General features: G+C 35.8%; 1 protein-coding gene across 1 annotated transcript in view; it reads left to right on the forward strand.

Annotated features, from left to right (window-relative positions):
* The window catches only part of LMOD2 (leiomodin 2), a 43,066-nt gene that overhangs the window by 4,527 nt on the left and 17,518 nt on the right, over positions 1–21,021 (forward strand). The window contains exon 2 of the mRNA XM_044088775.1: positions 9,103–10,491. Within this exon, the coding sequence (XP_043944710.1) occupies positions 9,103–10,491 (1,389 nt within the window). The remainder of the gene's footprint in view (positions 1–9,102; positions 10,492–21,021) is intronic.

Raw genomic sequence — 21,021 nt, forward strand, 5'->3', positions numbered from 1 at the left:
GACAAGAAGTACTTTTATTTCTGGTCTGAAGCTTGACATTCTGCTTTGTACTTTATGAGATGCAATGCAATCTGCTACTATTCTGTGTTAATACCATGCTATAACCAAACTGTACTTCCTTCTACTATGAGGAATCATAGTGGGGTCATAACATTCTGCTTTGTGCTTTATAGCACTACAGAAAATATACAGAAGAAAAAATGCTGTATTTACATATTGCTTGGCAATGATAAACATGACGGCTAATAACTTTTTAGCCTTTTAACAGCTATAGTTTAATAGCTTTTTGACAGCTGTAAAAAAGCAGCATTTGATGACTATTTTAACAGCTTTTGAAAGCATTATTAGACTATAGCATTTGACAGCATTTGACAATCAAAAGAGCTGACAACAGATGGCATTTGAGGTCATTGGTTTATTGGCAAGATTACTGAGATATTGAGGGGATACTCAGTGATAGGATTTGATTCCATAGAGTCTTTGCTGTTCTTGCTTTTTGTTTGACTTTATGCAAAATTAACAGCCCAATGTTTATAAGGTTTACCCAATCATGTTAAAGTATTTTGAATAATAATTTCTACCACTGGTTATGCAATATATTACATTAATGGGACAATCAGAAGATGTGTGTCTCTCCCTGATAATATTTATATAACACCATGTGAATAAAACTCCCCCACTGGAAGTAATGAGTAGGGATTCTGAGATAGTAGGAGAAATATTATATAGCCTTGACACAAACCAAAGTAAGATCAAGGCAAAATAAACATAGAAAAAATAACAAATCACCTCTTGCCCCCGTGATTTATACTACACAGCATCAGCAAATTCACCCACAGTTAGCAATTCATCAAAGTAACATATTTGTTGCGTCAGAAAAACTACAATTTCAACACTTCAACAAAAAAGAAATTTTGATCTCTGGAAAAAAAAAGACCTAACAAAAAACAAAAAATCTGTTATGTTTGATAAATAAACTATTACACATATGCTTTAAAAATACATTTACTTGTCTAATCATTCTTCAGGCATTCCTGCTTCTCACTGTCTCACAATAAAGACAGAACACCTCAGATTAACATCTGTATGTGCTACTGCAGGTAAAATCAATAATGCTGAACTAGTGACTGTAACAACCGCAAGGAATGCAGAGGACACTGGGTTCAATCCTCCAGATAACAGTAGTAATGTCATTATAAAGTACATTTATATCATATAAATTATTTTGTGCAAACATGCAAGAGATCATATGAAATATACAGAAAAATATATATAAAAATGGAGGAAAATGTCATGATAGTCTTAAAATAACAATATTCAGTATTCCAGATTCATTGCACGCACACACACACACACACACACACACACACACACACACACACACACATATATATATATATATATATATATATATATATATATATATATTATATACATACATACATACATGTACACACACACACACACACACACACACACACACACACACACACACACACACACACACACACACACACACACTTAAAAGCTGAAACAAGTTAAAAAGAACTATTTTCAGAAGTGTGTTAATTTACTAAATGCACAGAAAACAAAGCAGAAAAAAAACAACTAGTAGTCCAAAGTATAATAGCAATGGTCAACGATGTCGTATATTTAATACTTATGTTTTTGATAGATTATTGGGGCTTTACTCCAGAATTTGTAAGCAGATACTGTACAATAATGGTCAAGTAACACACAACCTTGGAGTGCCTTATAATCCTGATGCGCTCATCTCTACCACAGCTGATTTGTGTCTGTTTGTTTATGTACTTGTCTCCCAGAATTCTGCCAATATACAATGCTATTAATACACAATGTCAACAAGGAATTTGTGAATTAGTAACTTGAATTTGCATACTCATTGCATTTTTTCTTTTAAGTATCCCCCCCCCCCGACCATTAACTTTCTTCCCATTCCCCAAAGAATGTCAGGTTTTATAATCCTGTCTATTTACATACTTTAGAGATGCCTGTAGAGGTAAGATTACGTTGGTTTGGACATGTGCTGAGGAGGGATGCAGAGTATATTGGGAAAAAGATGCTAAGGATGAAGCTGCTAGGTAACAGGAAAAGAGGAAGGCCGAAGATAAGGTTTATGGATGTGGTGAGAGAGGACATGCAGTTGGTTGGTGTGACAGAGCAAGATGCAGAGGACAGGAAGAAATGGAAACAGTTGATCTGCTGTGGCGACCCCTAACAGGAGCAGCTGAAAGAAGAAGAAGAGATGCCTGTAGATATTTAATGGCCAATTCCAAATGGAGCAGCTTAATGTATATGGGTCCAGTGACATCTTGAGAAGATGAGCCTTACAACACTAAGGGCCCAGGGTTGGCCTACATCAAAAAGAATAAACCAGTAGCTGAATGTCTTCATCTTTGTAACAAAATTGGCCATCTCTCCCTATGTAAGTGGTAAAATGTACATTAACACATAGTGCATACCACATGAATAGCCAGACACCATGCTATAGGCATCTTTCCTTCTAACTCCACTACTTTGGTGCACTGTACCTAGATTTTTTTTCTCTAGTAGGAGTCAAATGATTAGTAGTATCCCCTAAGGTTTCTCCTCCCAGGGTGGGACAGCAGGCCATCAGTAACCAAGGTTCTTCTCCCAGGGTGGAACAGTAGGCCATCAGTAATTTCATCTGTCCCTCCCACACTATCTTCACTCAGGTTCATTTTGGTATCTGAGTCACTACGCTGAATTGCATTTCTCCTTTATTTATACTTTTTGATTAGTTTATATTTTGGTAGCTTTTAAGCACATTACAATGGACTCTACCTATATATTATAACAAAAAGGTCCTCTTAGATTATTGGAATTTACCCAAGAAAGAATTACTTCTATACTAATAAGTAATATTTTAGTACAAATTATTTTACAATATTTCATCTAGGATAAAAATAAGTGTTTATGATCATCAGTGGAGATGTCTGAGCATCATATTTGAATACTGATACCAGTTTTAGGTTTAACCCCTAACACATGACTCACACAAACATAAGCTACTCAAAACAGGTCTCAGATGTTACATTCTGCAGATTTTAAACTTTTATTCACTGATTTGCATTCTCCATCCTCTCTTCCTGTTTATAAAAGAGTTCTGATGTTCACAAACTGAATGCCTACTGAGATACCATCCAAAGATAAATATGCAACTCATGGCACATCCCCTCCAACTATCTCCATCCTAGAGTCATGTCCAGTCATACCCAATATGCAAATCAGGAACCACTCCTCTACCTATCACCATCCCATATTCACCAACAATTCACCAGCTCATGATATACCTCCTCAAATTCCCATTTGTCCATACTAGATTGGCTCCAACTGGGTAACTCTACCACTATTACCTACACCATCCAACCTCCTGACTGGAGATCAGCTAGGCCATCCTAGCCTCACTCTGGTACTACATTTAAATAACAATAGTAGGCCATCCTTACTTCACTGTGTTCAAGCCACCCTTAGTAATTATAAACTAGAAAATTGTCAGTAGTGTTAGAGGTGATCTGAGGGAATGCTTTTGAAAGTGCTCACCAGAATCAATAAACAGGTCTGTGTTCTAAAACTATATGCAATGACCGGTTTCCTCCCACATTCTAAAGACATGCTTCTGGAGCATTGCTCCCCGGGCCTCCGCTGAAAACAGGATCTGTGGAACCTAGTCAGACTTTCCCGGTCAACAAATGTTAAATAAAAATAAAAAATAAATAAATAAATAAATAAAATACCTGAAAGGATTTCTAAAACTTGGTGGTAGGTTTTTTCTACAACTTAGCTGCTTTTTTTCTACAGCTTAGCTGCTTTAGGTTATGGGTCTATATTATAACATTGAAGTTCGTAAACATCGAATGTTATAATATCGAACCCTAAACACCGAAATCTGCAAACATCGAACAGTCAGAATAGCGATTTTTTTCCCAGGGAAAAAATTGCTATTCCGAGAAACATACAAACACAAACACACACAAAAAACAGCAATCCACACACATACACTTAAAATCCTACACCTAAACCTAAACTAAACTTTACATACACTACTAGCTAGCCACTTACCTTAACCCCACCCTAACCCTAAGGTCTGTCACTATTGCACACTCACCTCACCCACGCCCTAACCCTAACTCACCTAACCTGCCCACTAACCTACACACAACCGCACACTTACCTGACCCGCACCCTAACTCTAACTCACCTAACCCTAACCTACATACAATCGCACACTTACCTGAACCCGACCCGTAACGTTCCAACATATCGAACGCTGAAAACAGCGAAGCCACAGCAACGGCCCACTGAATTCTTTCCCTGGAAAATAATTCGATGTCCTGCACCTTCGCTGTTTTCAGCATTCGACATTACTGGTTAGATAATATAACATTCAAACTTTATAAAATTCGATGTTATAATATAGACCCTTAGGTTATATCCTTTGTTTTTATTAGCAAGATCTGCCTGGAATAGAGGCATAGCCATGCTATAACTCAGGGATTATAAGGAATGCTCCATTATTTTGGATACCCTTAGCAGCAGATACTTGCATTCATTGGCCACCCTCCGTTGTGACATGTGGACACGAGAAGGCATAGAAGGCATGTGAATCAATCTGTAATTGTATGTTAAATCTGACACAAACAATGCTTACAAATATAGCTTAAACTACACATGACATGACCTATAAGTTATGCATTGCAGTGAAACTGTAAACTCTTGATACATGACAGCACTGGAAACATTTTTCAGTGCTATAGCATATAATACAACTTAAGCGGAGCCCTAAATGTAAGCTATTCTCATCCCTCCTTTCACATGACTACTTTTATAACTACAGTTCATTACATTATTAACAGCTCATATGACCAAAAACAATGAATAAATGTTTCAATCCATGGCTGCTTATTTACTCAAAACATCTCATCCACTGTAACCCAAACTTATCTGATGTAACAACCCATTTATTAAGTGACCCTATCTCAGTGTGGTAATCTACAACAGGTATAACACAGCAGTTAACAAAGTACTCAACACAGGAAATATATATTTATTCAGTACACTTTTTAACTTGGAATACCCATTCATTTTAACGGAGTCCCTGGGAAAAAAGCTCCAGTAATAAAACCGTACAGTGAAAAACTGAAGACACATAATTATTTTTACTTTATTTTAGTTCTTTTTAGCAATGAGACATAGAAAGAGGAATATATATCAGTAATTGTCTATGTAAACTATTACTACACTACATGAAACTTATTTAGTACAGTACATTAAGTCACCTATTATCAGGATAACATTTAAAAAACAATGTAGTTTATAATAAATGGACATTATGTTACCACAGTTATGCAGTGGATTAACTAAACAGTTTAGAATTGTAAACGAGGTAATATCAGGATAAGAAAATGTGCATAAAGATAAATACTTATTGGTGACCATGTAAATACAAAGGAGTGTAATGTTGAATGGATTGTTATGCTAGTGCTGGACATTTGGACAGTGACAGAAAGTGCATGTACATACACCTGTAGAAAACAGTGCCTAACATTGTGTTAGCAGCAGTGATAAATATGAAAGGAAGTGAACAGCAGTACATATTCAATATATGTGAAGCACAGACCTAACAATGTTAAACATGAAAGGCATTTACAGAGACTGACAATGTAAAAGGTCATATGTCAACAGAAATAGAAAAAAATATATAAACATAGAACATGAACAATAGGATAAGCAATGGCAATAACTCCTGGTCGTGACAACGTTTAAGTAAGATTTAACTGTATCCAGTGAAAATCAATAAAAGGAAGTTAGTTTATTTTATTTATTTATTCAAGCATGAAGCTTTTTTTCTTTAGGGTGCAAGTCAGTTGGTAAGGAAGATATTCCCAAAGCTTTCTGTCAGAAACAGAGGAATGGGTGTCACCAGGTTTATTTTTAGCTTGTAGAACAGAATTTATATTACGGTGAATGTAAATGAAATTGAATTACCAAAATATTAAATCTGCATTGCTAATATACTTAGCCAATAGAATAAGAAGTTAAATTTAATCACCTAATAAAAGCAGTTTTCGTATTCAGACCCCTTTAATCATCAAACACATACATATTAAATTATTCTGTATCTCAACTTTCTTAATCTTTTTCATTTTAGGTCTTACCTGTGCAACCATTCCCATCTCCCAGTCTCACACATCTCACTATACAAAGTGATTCTTTCAGTGTTGCCTTATATAATAACCTCATTCAAATCTGTACTCTTTACAACACTACACATAAAAACTCTGCCCTCTTTTTCTACAAAGGTTGCTAGTTAATATGCATAAAGACACTCTCAAACCATCCTAGCCAGTTTCTCTCTCTCTCTCTCTCTCTCTCTCTCTCTCTGGCAGATTGAGGTCATCCCATAATAACATTTTTTTTCCTGCCCATCCCTTGATCCTCTTCCTGAGCAAGTCAACATCCCTTAAACCACATTAGGTAACCTAAATAATATGGCAGTTTACCAGTTTTCCCATTTTGCCCTAGCAACTTATTGCTAGAAAACATGCTATTGGTGCCTTACCCCTTTCCCCATCTCATACTGCTACATCCCTATTTCCCCCTCTACCTCATCACCCCTTCTTCCATCATTTCTTCCTCTATTCTTTCCTTGTAGACTGCCACCCTAACCTGTCTTTGCTACCTTGTCCGTCCTGGATATTTTGCACCCCAAGATAACTATGTCCCAATCCCTGCTGTTATCAGTCCAGGACTCTGTCGGATCCATATAGATTTTACTGTCAGCCGGCATCGGTCCTAGCTCAGCCATCCTCTTACATATACCCTCTCCTTCCTCTTACCCCAGGGCCAAATGAAAATGCCACTCAGCAATGACTCCTGCTTCTTAGACTCCAAGCTGTCTGTAGCAAAGGGCTGGTCATATTTTGCATCAAACAATATAAATATATGCCTCTGCTGTGCCCTGTTTCTCTTTTACATCTGCTACCATATGTCAGCCCAAATTATTTTTAGAATCCTGAAACCAAAATAGTTTTACAAGTTATAATTCATGTTGCAAGTATATATATATATATATATATATATATATATATATATATATATATATATATATAAAAAATGTGTATATATATATATATATATATATATATATATATATATATATATATATTTATTTATTTATATACCACCTTAACCGGTGAGTGCTGACATTTTAAATTTTATATATATATACACACATATGTATAAAAGATATATCAAAAAACTCCAGGTTTACTTCGTCGCATATCGCCTACTCAGAGGCGATCTCTGCCTAACATACAAAGCTATGTCTAACCCAGAGCTGTTGGACATGCTCCACTTAAAGAAATCCCAATCCCTCCAAGCTACATGCTCTAGGGACCTAAACCTTGTCACCACAATAAACAGAACATGCTGGAGGGATAGATTCCTGTCCCAGAGACTTCCCATACTCTGCGACAGACTACCTATGTCAAACAGAGCTCCTCATTAGCACTCTTCAAGAAAAAGCTTGATGAGTGGATGGGAAATAGGAAATTCACCCCAGGGATCACTTCTGTGGCTCTGCTTGACAGGCACACAGGAAAATAATTTTCTTGGGTGGCGAAAGCCAGGGTTCACTTTTGGCTAGGCTTATATAGGCCCTAGGGCCAATAGCCTAGTACCTACCTATGAACCTATGAACCATGTGTGTGTGTGTGTGTGTGTGTGTGTGTGTGTGTGTGTGTGTGTGTGTGTGTGTAGATTCATACATACATACATGCATATGTATCGCTATATATATATATATATATATATATATTTTTTTTTTTTTTTTTTTCAGAGAACTCCCAAATCTTATTGCTGTATATCTGCTTTAAAATGACTCAAATCTGTGGGTAGTTTTTGCAAGCTTTTTACCAAATAAAACTGAATTTACAACAATAAATGTGAACACCAGTTTATTGTTCAAACTACTGAATTACGTTTACCACCTACATTCTGTATATTGGGAGCAGGGTTACAAAATGCACATTTTTTGGTGATACCAGAAAGACCTCTGTAACTATCAAAAATGATAATTCTAAATAACATTCTAAGTCCTGAAAAGGCACAGCAATAGTCAGGAAACAAAAATGAATGATTTTGGTCTTATAACATTAGCATGCTGACTGAGCTGTTATTGTATCACTTTATTAAACAAAAGTTTAATTTTTGGGACAGTTGTAAAATATTGGCTCCCCTATCCAAAATAACTGGTGCTTTAATTTAGTAACTTTTAAAATAAAGTGTTCATGCTTCTAAAAACATATATCCCATCAACTGCAACAGCAAACTGCATTTTTAGATAACACCATTTGTAAGGGGACTAGTGCCCCCTAACTCCTACATAGCTACTTGTAAAGGGAGAGGAGGTTATGGTGGGGCACAAACCCACAGAAATGGAACTAACTAAACAGGGTCTATATTATATGAGTGAAAGTTCATATGAACGAACATTCTAATGAGCGAAAATGCCGGGCATCAAAACGCTTTTTCTGGGGTTGCAGTACAGTGAAGATAGGAATATTTGCTCTTTCCTCACTGTAGTGTGATCTCGGAGTTGGAATATATATTTAGCGGGGGGGTGGAGGGTGCAGCCCCCACAATACAACGTTCGATGTCTGGCATTTTCGCTCATTAGAGCATTCGTTCATATGAACTTTCGCTCATACAATATAGACCCAACTAAACATACAGTCTGCAAGTATGTGATGCAGTGATGCATAAAGTGGCTATTTGTTTTGTTTTTTTTGTTTTGTTTTTTTTTTGAGGGGGGGGTGTATAGTAAAATGACACAATTTTTTTTAAACTGAAACACTTCAAAGACAGAGAGACTTCTCCATCTGTAGGTGTTCAAAGAATAAATACAATAAATAAACCAAAAAAAGTAGTATACTTGAAAATTAATTAAATTTTATGATTGCTCTGAAAAGTGACATATAAGTTGTTCTTAGCATGGCTAATTTAAATGACTAAAATAAATACATTATCAATAATTTAATTGTAATGTCTTCTTGCTAGGATTTGAAAAAAGATCTTAACGAAGAGGAAGATAATGAGGATAACTTTACAGAAAGTGACAGCGATGATTCAGACGCAGACATATATACCGAAGAAGAAAGTACTGAAAGTGAAGCTGCAGCAGTAACCGAAGAGGAAAGTGATGATGATGATGCTGAAGAAAATACGTTGGAAGAAAGTGGTAAAAGTGCAGATGCTGTCTCTGCTACCTGTAATGGCCATGATGCACACAACTGCACTGGTTATCCCGACAACAGAGAATTCAAAAATGACTGCAGAGAAAACATACAAAGGCCTGCAAAAAGCAGTCAAGACACAGAGGCATTGCCAAACCTTAAAATGGCTGCAAACCGACCCTCTGGAAACCCAACTGTTATTGAGGATACCATCGAAATGGTCAGGGACAATGACCCTGACTTAACGGAAGTAAACCTAAATAACATTGAAAATGTCACTACAGAGGCACTTGTTCGTTTTGCAGATGCACTTAAGGATAATTCAGTTGTCAAGGCCTTTAGCCTAGCCAACACGCATGCTGATGACCATGTGGCCATGGCTATAGCACGTATGTTAAGTAGCAATCAAAGTGTAATGAGCTTAAACATTGACTCAAATTTTGTAACAGGAAAAGGAATCATTGCTATCATAAAAGCTTTGCAGTACAATACATCTGTAACAGAGTTCAGATTTCATAATCAGAGGCATATACTAGGAGGGCAGGTTGAAATGGAAATAGCTGAACTACTAAAGAACAATAATACTGTGTTAAAGTTAGGCTATCATTTTGAGCTCCCAGGGCCTAGAATGTCAATGACTAGAATTCTCACCCGAAATCTTGACAGACAAAGACAGAAGCGCCTTCAAGAGCAAAAGCAACAAGACATGGGAAAAGCAGCAAGTTCTGATTCAGCATTTAATCCAAGGTCTACAATTTTACAAAAAAGCACTCCTGTGTCTTCACCTTATTCAACTCCAAAAGGCTCACCATGGTCTTCTCCAAAACTTCCAAAGAAGGTACAAGCAGAAAAATATGTACCACCACCTGTTACCACACCCCCTCCTCCTCCCCCACCTCCACCCCCTCTTCCTCCCCCACCTCCACCTCCACTACCTGCTCCAGAAAAGAAATCACCAACAAGAAACATTGCAGAAGCTATAAAACTTCAGGAGAAACAGAAGCAGAAACTCCAGAACGGACAACAGAAACTCAAGAGCAAAAGAAGAAAGAAGGAGAAAGAAAACCACTTTTTGAAAGAAGTGAAAAATTCATTGAAATCTGTATCAGATATGAAAACTGAAGAAAGGTCTAGGCCTTCCACACCGCAGAGATGCCTACATGATGATCTTATGGCTTCCATTCGAGCGAGTAGCATAAAGCAGTTAAAGCAAGTAAGTATATGTCTATATAATACCCAAAATAATCTTTGCATTGAGATTACTATTTGTAGATTTCTAGAGGCTGTCCACTTGCTTATAAACTACAGTGATCTAACCAGTTTATCAGTTTAATTTTTTTTCAAATATTTTTATTTTATTTCTTTTGGTGTGTATATCTAAACATCTCTGTAGTATATTCATTTACCTTGAAGTCACAGTAATAAAATGAAAAATCTAATTTTTAAAAAATTATTTTAACCATTACAATAAGATAAGAATCTTGGCTTGAACTTGAAATAAACAAGAGAAATTCCAACTATATACAAATAAGAGCTATATTCTTGTAAAACTGTTATAACATTTTTATAAGCTAAAACTCATGCCCCTAAGGCAGTAAACCTTTATCCCCTAATAAGTACCCTCTATGTTAACTTTTCCTGGTTTCCCCTTGAATCTTTACTTCCTTATGCTTTACTCTTGTTGTAAAGCATGTTCAAAGAGTGTACTCTTGACAGTGTAAAAAATAGGAACGGTTGTTTGTGTTATTTGTTATTAATGTATGTACTGTCACGGATTCACTTCACTTGCTCAAAATACTGAAATATCGCATTTCAGTATCTCGAGACCAAGTAAGTGAGAATCCACAACTTTGTAACTGCAATACCGCGAAATTTAAATAGTCAAATGACACCTCTATATGTCCTCTATATTTTTTCCTTTAAGAAGGGGGTATCCACTCAGATTTTGCATACCATTATTTAATCTGAGATTTGGATTTAGATGGATTGGCTGCAAGATTTTAAAAGAGTTTAAGTTTAAAGATTCTATTATTTTTTTGTAAATTTGTTATTTTATGTTTCAATGAATTATATATTTTACTGTTTTAAGCCTTTCCCTGTTTATAAAAGAAAGAGCTTTAGGGTTAAATTTACAGTTATTGATATATTTGTACCATATTGTGATCCAAATTGGACTCCATTCTTTTCTGCTTGGGTCATAATCTGATAATTCTATTTGAATTAATTATGTCATAGTATAATCTGATATCCAGTAGTCCCAAACCTCCCCTTTCTTTTGGATATATTAGTTTCTGAAAATCAACCATGATAGATTCTGGGTACCAGATAAATTTTGCTAGGGATGTATTTAATTTTTTTAACTAGTTTGTATTACTATATTTGATGCATTAAATTGATACAGTATCCTTGGCAGGATATTCTTTTTGATTATTGCTACTTTTAATAAAAAAAGAGGTTTAGTTTATTCCATCTAAGGATATCCTGTTCAATATTTGTCCACAACTTTAAGAGATTATTTTGACAGAACAATGTTTGATCTTGTTGAAAGGATATCCCTAAGTAGTTTAAGGAATAATTTAGTTTTCTTTCAAATGCTATAAGATAGGTGTTTATAGGTTCTATTGGATTTATAGGGAATATTGAAGACATTGTTGGATTCTGTTTGTAATTAGAGAAGTTTGAGAACCTATTAATGGGTTTCAATATTTTCTTTAAGTCAGTGCTTGGGAGTGTAAAGTATAGATTTAAATACTCTTCAAAAGCCATTAGTGTGATTTTATTACTATACAATTCTGATATATAATGATAGTTTTTTTTTTAGTTGTAGTTAAGAGGAGAGACTCTATATATAAATGAAAAATATGGGGATAGTGCGCATCCTTGTCTGATTCTATTCTGAATTTTAATTGGGGATAAACTTGTTATATTTATATAGAGTGTGGTATGTGTATTCTTATGCAACATTTTGATTATTTCTATGAAACTTTGGGGTATGTTAAAATGAGGCATTATCAAGAACAGAACGTTTAAGTTAAGCCTATCAAAAGCTTTGCATGTGTTGATTGCAAGTGCATACGCTGAGTTATTATGTTGTTTTAATAATAATATCATCGTGTCTAATGTTAGCATATTACCCCATGTTTGTGTATTCTGAATAAACCTTGATTGTCCTGGTGATATTATATTTGATATTACCTTTTTCAATCTATTTGATAGTATTGTTGTTAAAATTTTGATGTCCAGATTAATCAAGGAAATTGGTCTGTAATTCCATGGATTTTTATTGTCAGAATTCTTTTTGGGTATTAATATTGTATTAGAGTTGTTTAAAAATAGATAATTAATTTCATTGTCTTTTATATAATTAAATAATGCCAACAGAATTTTTGATATTTTCTTTGTCCAAATGTTCTGTAAAATTCTGCCGTATACCCATCTAGTCCAGGAGCTTTACTTGTTTCAGATTTTCAGTTTAATTTAATAAAGCCCACCGAGACACAGTACAATGTGATAAATTACACTTCTTTGGGAAAAGTTAGAATGCCTGTTAGAGACTGCTTTCCTCCTCAGAAGTATTAAATTATTAAAGTAAAAATGTAAGTTATATCATATGACCTTTTAATAGATGTAGACAACAACAAAAAACAGTCACTGCTTAACATGGACCTGGAAACAAAACAAATATGAATGATACATTCTTGATGTAAATAGAAAATGAAAGTTAAAAGGGGGGACTTTGGGGGAAAGGTTAAATGAGATCAGAAGATAATGAGAGCAGGATGACCCCCTGTTGAAACGTCGAGATGTAGAGGTGTGGGCCCCGATATGCTGAATATGATATGTTCACCATCACTCTTCTCTTTAATCTTCTCTTGATGTAAATAGAAAATGAAAGTTAAAAGGGGGGACTTTGGGGGAAAGGTTAAATGAGATCAGAAGATAATGAGAGCAGGATGACCCCTGTTGAAACGTCGAGATGTAGAGGTGTGGGCCCCGATATGCTGAATATGATATGTTCACCATCACTCTTCTCTTTAATCTTCTCTTGATGTAAATAGAAAATGAAAGTTAAAAGGGGGGACTTTGGGGGAAAGGTTAAATGAGATCAGAAGATAATGAGAGCAGGATGACCCCCTGTTGAAACGTCGAGATGTAGAGGTGTGGGCCCCGATATGCTGAATATGATATGTTCACCATCACTCTTCTCTTTAAAGTTGTTTTCCTCCGCACCCCCTGAACTTATATATATCAACTTCTCGAATGTCATACCTTGGAGGAAAAGGGAATATTTTAAGAAAAGACAATTTCAGACACAGTATATGTAAATCTGCATTTTTAGCCATTCAGTCTTGCATTTCCGGGACTCACACTAACAAGTCTCAACATTTCAAATGGTTGCCAAACAAAATTATGGAAAACTAATAGAAAGTGCTCTGTCAGTTTATTGCCCTAAGCTCATCCATTAATGTAATATGATTACAAACCACCATCATTAGCACCTGCTGTTATATAAGACTTTCAGATCCCAAAACTCACCTTAATGATGAAAAATCGAATTGGGTTCCTGTTAATGCACATACCAGTTTCCTCCCATCTGCCTTTCTATTCAAAACAGTCATTAAACACAAATGTCATCCAGTCTCTTCAAACCAATACTCAAAACTTCTATTTACCCCCTTAGAGGCTCTAATGAGGAAGTAATTTCACTTAAAAGATCCTCACTCAAATCCGATGCTCGAGAAAACCATTCTTTTAATATCTCACCCATCTGCTGGAACAACTTATTACTGGACATGAGAAACAAACAACTAGTTCTAACCTTCTAAGAAAACAGGAACATCTCTTAGCTGATAACAAGCATAAATGTTTCAGAGATGTTGACTGACAGGTATATCAAAGTATTCATTGCAGTATTCCAATGACCATGCATCACTAACTGTTCACGCGTTTATTGGCAAACATTTGCAATTTAAAACTATTACTCAAATTATTGTCATCATATGACTTTGGTATTACTTCCTGTACTGATTCTATGTATTTTTACATCTGTTATCCCATATATTATTTAGTGTTTGTCATTCTATGAACCTGGGTCATGGTTAAAAGGGGTCTTTGGGTCACCCACCTACCTACTTACGTAATAAAACAAACAAACAATAAAACCAAAAGAGTGATACAGAAGAAATAGAACGTAAAGGTCTAAACAGATGTGTTGATAGACCTAACCAGCTCAACAGGGCAAGGCAATGGACAGATGAGAATCATTCCACTCAAATATCCCTGATTTTGCAGAACATCTCTGATTTTGCCTCCTATTTTTGCCATGTCCTTCATAACATTTTTGATTTTCAGGTATATTTGCCATGTCCTTCATAACATTTTTGATTTTCAGGTATATTACTGAGGCTTATAGTCAGTCGATAATGCTAAGTCAAATTTTCAAAAAAAAAAGTTTCAAATGGCTTTGTTTCAAGTCGGACTTTCCCGGTAAACAAATGCTAAATAAATAAATAAAAAAGTCATTAGAGTTTAATGCTTGTTGATTAGAAAATGTATGTTGAGACAAAACCTTCTGTACAAGTAACTTTAAGTGAATTAGATTGACATTTTAAAAATGTGCCTGATTTGAGGTCTTCCAAATACAAAAAGGTAATTGACCCATTATATTCAGCACTGAGGCCAGTTATTGAATACAATGCCACTATGAGTTTCTGTCTCATTAGACATATCAAACAACTAGAAAGACCTCAGAGTTTCCTAACTAAAAATATAATGGCTTGAATACCTTAATCTATCACAAAAGACTAGAAGCACTGGCACTTTATTCAGTGCATTACGGACTCCAGAGAAGACATCTGTGCCTTGCCGTCAAAGCCATTAGGGACCTAGTGGTCCTGGATCGGATCTTTTGTGTCTCCACAAATGGAATAGTTCCACAAATAATAAACAAAGGATATGAATCTCCACTATCAGTTAAATAAAACAAGGTAGAGAGATAGATTCATTCAAAGAGATATCTCCACCTCTATAATAGACTTTAACTCCAAATTAAACATTACATTGCATTATCTTCTTTCGAATGGGAAAGGAATGATTGGGTAGATATTCACAAATTCAGCCCTGGTTTTACTGGCCTGGCCCACCTTGAGAGAAGGGAGATTCAGTCTGAGGATGGGTACTGGTTAGGTATAAAGGTCGCAATACCCAATTGCCTTCTATTTCCTTTGATCTTATGATCCATTCTGTTGTCACCTACATACTCCTCACTCTATCTGCATCATCTTTCATCCTTGTCAAATTTTGCATATGTTACTCTCCATGTAGAACTCTCCATATGTCACTCAATTCACATTGCTTTATCCCATCCATCAGCTCTTTTTGGCACTTCCTGTTATATTCCCTCACTCTCTCTTCCCAAGGACCCCAACACAACACTGATGTCACCCTTCAATGTCCCCTTTACTCCCCGCCTCCTCACACCTTATCTCTTACATTATGTCTTCTGGAAAAGACACTGAGGTATGAAGGGAAAATTATGTTGTTTCCCATATATTACAACCATGTTTCTCCTATTTTACATCTCATAACCAATACCAATCTCCACACCCCTGGTTTGCTGACTTCTCTATTTTCTTTAGAGAAATTTATAAGTTATTTAAAAGTTATGATTTGCAGCAGCAACAGAAATGCATTCAAGAACAGGAACAGAACTGGCCACAAGGTTATTTTTACACCAGTACTCCTATCACAACATTTTCATTGCTATTTAAACAATATAATATGCAGGAAGTATATTATACAGGAAAAAAAAGCCCGAGACCCCCATGTAGGAAAAAAAATGGGAAAAGGGGGCTGATGGTGATGATGATGATGATGAAGAATAAGAGCCTGAGAAGGTCAAGCATGAGCTATATCTAAGTGTTTCTGCTATTTACAGTAAGATGAATCTCATTATAAAACATCTTTTCTGAGTATGGTCTTGCAATTATATATTGATTACGAATTATAGTAAAACTTATTTCATTTTAAAGATCTTAATTTCAGTTTTGTTGTGGTGAACTGAAATCTCCTCTTTGCCAATTTGCTCCAGCAATCTTTTCTGCCAAGTTAATAATAACTGCTTTCCTTTGATTATTTTTTTTTATTTTATTTTATCTCATATTTCAAATTAATATGAACATTAAATTAAGATTTTACCACTGTTTCTGGTAAATAATATTTTTTCTTATTTCGGTATAAATTTTAATCTCCTGTTTTCTTCTAAATATCAGATTTTTGTTTACCTATCCATATAGTCTTTCACTTCAAGAACACTTCTTTATGTTATCAACCAATCTTTTTCCATTACATCTTGAAATAGTATAGCTAATATTTTTGTTGCTTTTCTGTGAAAGTTTTCTGCACTAGAGATATATCCTTTGTGGAGTGCAATAAACAAAGCCATACACTGCTATCTAACAGAAAACTAATGTTTGCAATGAGAGTATTGTGATGTTACTGAAAGGTGAGCAATATGCTCAAAGACCCTGCACACACTTGAGTCTTGAGTCGATTTTGACCCAGTGTATATCTAGTCAGCCAAAAATATTAATTATTTGCAATATACAATGTAGAATGAAAACTGAGGGTGCTGTGTGTTGAAAGTCTTCACACTTATGTTAAAAATCAACACTATTGCTTTAGTCAATCTGCTCCTAACCTAAGCAATATAGTTACTATTGCATCAAGATTAAAGTAAATCACAGTTTATTTCTCTATACTTAATTACAGCCACAATTTGTGGCTTTTGTCCACTCAGTACTTACATACTGGGAACATCACTTCAGTCACCTGCTGTTTGCAGCATCTAATGGCTTCTGCTGGACAGAAGAAGAATGCAATATACAAGCAACAATGTCCAACAGAGTGTGTTTTATTGCAGAAATAACACCCACCCAGGGGTGTCCTGAGGATCAATGCAGCAAGGGAATGGCCTCTACACTGCTGGAAGGGTGTTATTTCCACAATAGCACACACTATGAAGGACATTATTGGGCTTAGTGAATGGGCAATTTGCAAAATTATTTTGTATTTGATTTTGTTTTTTAAATATTTTATACATGTTTTTATATATTTTGATGCAAAATAGTTCCTTCACCTAATGAATCAAACTTGGACAGATTTTGAACATTGTTCTTTTAAACTTAGAAAATTGCTAGAATTGCTAGAATAACAGATTTTGGGTTAGTTTGCCATTATTTAGTAGTTTTGATTCTTGATGATTTGCTAGAAAACCATAAATTTTATGAGGAATAGAGGAAAAATATGAGGCAAAAATCTGGATAGTTGAGAGGCATGAATTGTACACACACACACACACACACACACACACACACACACACATATGCGTGCACACACATTGATGCAAATCATACCTGTCAACCTTGTAATGTAAGAAATCTGGAAAAAAACAATAATAAGGGTGATTCAAAGGCCTATAAATGGGGACAGATTTTATATATTATTCATTTAAACTTACAAAGTTACTAGAATAAAGGATTTTCGGTTTGTCTGTCATTTAGTGATTTTGGTTCTTGATGATTTGCAGGAAAGCCACACATTTTGTCAAGAATAGAAGAAAAATATGAGGCAAAAATATGGACAGTTGAGAGGCATGAATTGTAAACACACACACATACAGCTACTTTATTTATCCGGTTGATTACTGCTTGTGAACAAATAAATGAAACACATGCACCCACAAAAAGGAAATGCAAGCATTGCAAATCTTGGCACCCCACCTCCTTTACTGTCTGTAGTTTTGCTTTCACTGTGGATTAAAATCAGTCCAAAATGCCTATTATTAAGAGCTTCATAACTCTTAATGTTTAACTAATCGATGCTTATGGATTGCCTGTTACAATCAGTATTCTTATCTGCACACACGTATATATACACACACACACATACACTCACACATGCATGCACACACGCATACACGCACACACTCGTACACACACACTCGTACACACACACACACACACACACACACACACACACACACACACACTCACACATGCATGCACACACGCATACACGTACACACACACACACACACACACACACACACACACACTCACACATGCATGCACACACGCATACATGTACACACACACACTCACACATGCATGCACACACGCATACACGCACACACTCGTGCACACACACACACACACACACACACACACACACATGCACACACACACACATGCACACACACACACACACACACACACACACACACATGCACACACACACACACACACACACACACACACACACACTCACACATGCATGCACACACATACACGTACACACACACACACACACACACACACACACACACAATTTTCTTTTTTTCTTTTTATTTTATATTGGCTATACAGCAAAACTCGGTTTAGCAAGCGTAAAAAAAATAATGTCCATTTGCTTCTTAGCTGTCTGAGTTTCATGGCAGCTTAATATGCAGCTGTGAAGTAGCAGATTGTTTTTCAGCAGGCATTACTTGTACATTAACACCCTGCTGGAGAATGTTTATTCTCCAATTAGGGTTTAATGCACAGTTTGACCATTCTCAATGTTCTGCACATTTTAACTGAGAATCACTTGTCATTGACGTGTTGTACATATTAACTACTATATAGCTAGTAGAGATATTATGAGATACTGAAAAAAAAACAAAAAAATACATGCACGATTAGCAGTATGTAATGGATCTTTCTACAGATACAGGCTATTTGAAACTATATCTAACCTGTGAAGCTGAAGACTAAAAGGTCTGTAATGTTAGTATGCAGCACGGTGCTCAGTGGATTTTATTTAGGAACTAAAGTTCCTCTCATCTCTACAAAACACACTGCTTTATTGGCTACACTACAGTGTGTGTATATACATGTATTTACACCTGCTCTTGTGGCCCAGGTCATGGCTGGAAAGGGTCTGAGAAGGACCTGGTCAATTACAAGCTTAACAAATAAATAAATAAAACATAAACATTGGTTAGGACTGATCATAATGTCAAAATCTTAAGGCTACTAGTACACAAAATGCATTGCAAAAGTTTGTATGTCAATGTTACCTTTGTTTTCAGTTTTACAGGATAGGAATAGTTTAAAATAAAGTGGATATGCAGAAAAAATGATTACGCATTGTTAGCTGCACAAAACTAGTTTCTGGTACAAGTAACAAAACATATTTAGATCGTATATGAACTATAAACAGAACCTTTGCCTTTCTGATTTCCATTGTCCTGTGACAAATCACTAGCTTTCTAAGCTCATTGATTTGTGGGAGGAGTCCAAAGCTGTTTCTTTCTTTGCATGGAATGACTATTCATGAATCAAAGTACATGTGCGTATGTACAGCACACTTACACATAGACATATTTAAACTGGGAAAGTCGTTAGTGCAAAGCCAAGAAGCAGAGTGTTACATAGGTCACATGAGAACTGGCTGAATAATTTATCATTTGTCCAGATTATAGAAAACCACTGAGGTGTGTTCAGACTGATGAAACTGTTTTCTTAATGTGAGTGATTATGCAAAATAGGAAAGGTGGGACTGAAAATGAGAAATGAAACTGAAAACAGAAAAGCGAGTCTAAGGCAGGAATTTAAAGAAAGTAATTTTTCATCAAAGAAATGAACAGAGATGAATTAGAAAGTGGTGGCTCATAGCGGACAACACAGATGAACAAAGCTATAAGCTGCTTCCTATAATCCTGAGTTTGAGTCCCTCTGCCTGAGAAAGTCATTTAACTGGACTGTGCTCTGGGGTAATAGGTAAACTGGCCTAGGCTCCTTAATGGCCTTCTTGATCTCATGCCAAGTAACTGCCTATGAAAGTGTATAATGGCACAGAAACAAGTGATGTAAATTATTATGAGCATTAATATCAGGTTGTGCATCAGAACTGGTAACTCGGCACGTAAAAATCTACTGCCAATCATTAGCGGACCGGAGTTCCACTGTGGCGACCCCTATCCGGGAAAAGCCGAAAGGACATAAATATTAGACAAAATGTCTTCTACAGGTTACCATCACAGAAATCAGTATATATATATATATATATATATATATATATATATATATATATACTTGGTACAGATCTTCTAGGAATATTCTTAGCCCACTGATATAATTTTCAGCCCACATCAGTAGGAACTACATGAGTTACTAAAATAATGGGCGACACTGTCACTCAATGGTCTTGTCTCTGCTTCACAGCACCAAGGTGTGAGATTCAGTTTTAACTTCTGGTCACTGTGTGACATCTTTTCATGTTTTCCACATGTCTGCATGGGTTTTCTTCAGGTATTCTTTTTTCTTCCTACCCTCCAGAAACATCCTGGTTGACTTGCTACACTAAGTTGTTCATGTAGGTCACATTTACTCTTGTCTTTTGAACCAGGCCACAGATAAGCGCAATCCAGCCAGGCTGAAGTTCTCCTCTGGAGAACTAACAGCTTTAAAAGCAGTTAGATATTTTGTTCTCTCACACTTTCTAAGTACGTCAGACTGAAGTTCTAACAGCTTTAAACATTTTTGTACCTTTTACCTTTTGCCACTTTTTTTTGCTGGTTGGCTCTGTCTGCTGTTAGTCATGAGTCCCGATCTTAGCAGTGCTTCAGGTAGCTTAAATATTTCAATAATTTTGCAAAATGATCTTTCAGCAGAGTTCTTCAGAGTAGGTGGAGCCAACCATA

This window comes from Protopterus annectens, chromosome 11.part0 (genome assembly GCF_019279795.1).
Source record: "Protopterus annectens isolate FY-2018-M chromosome 11.part0, PAN1.0, whole genome shotgun sequence".
Taxonomy (NCBI): Eukaryota; Metazoa; Chordata; order Ceratodontiformes; family Protopteridae; genus Protopterus; species Protopterus annectens.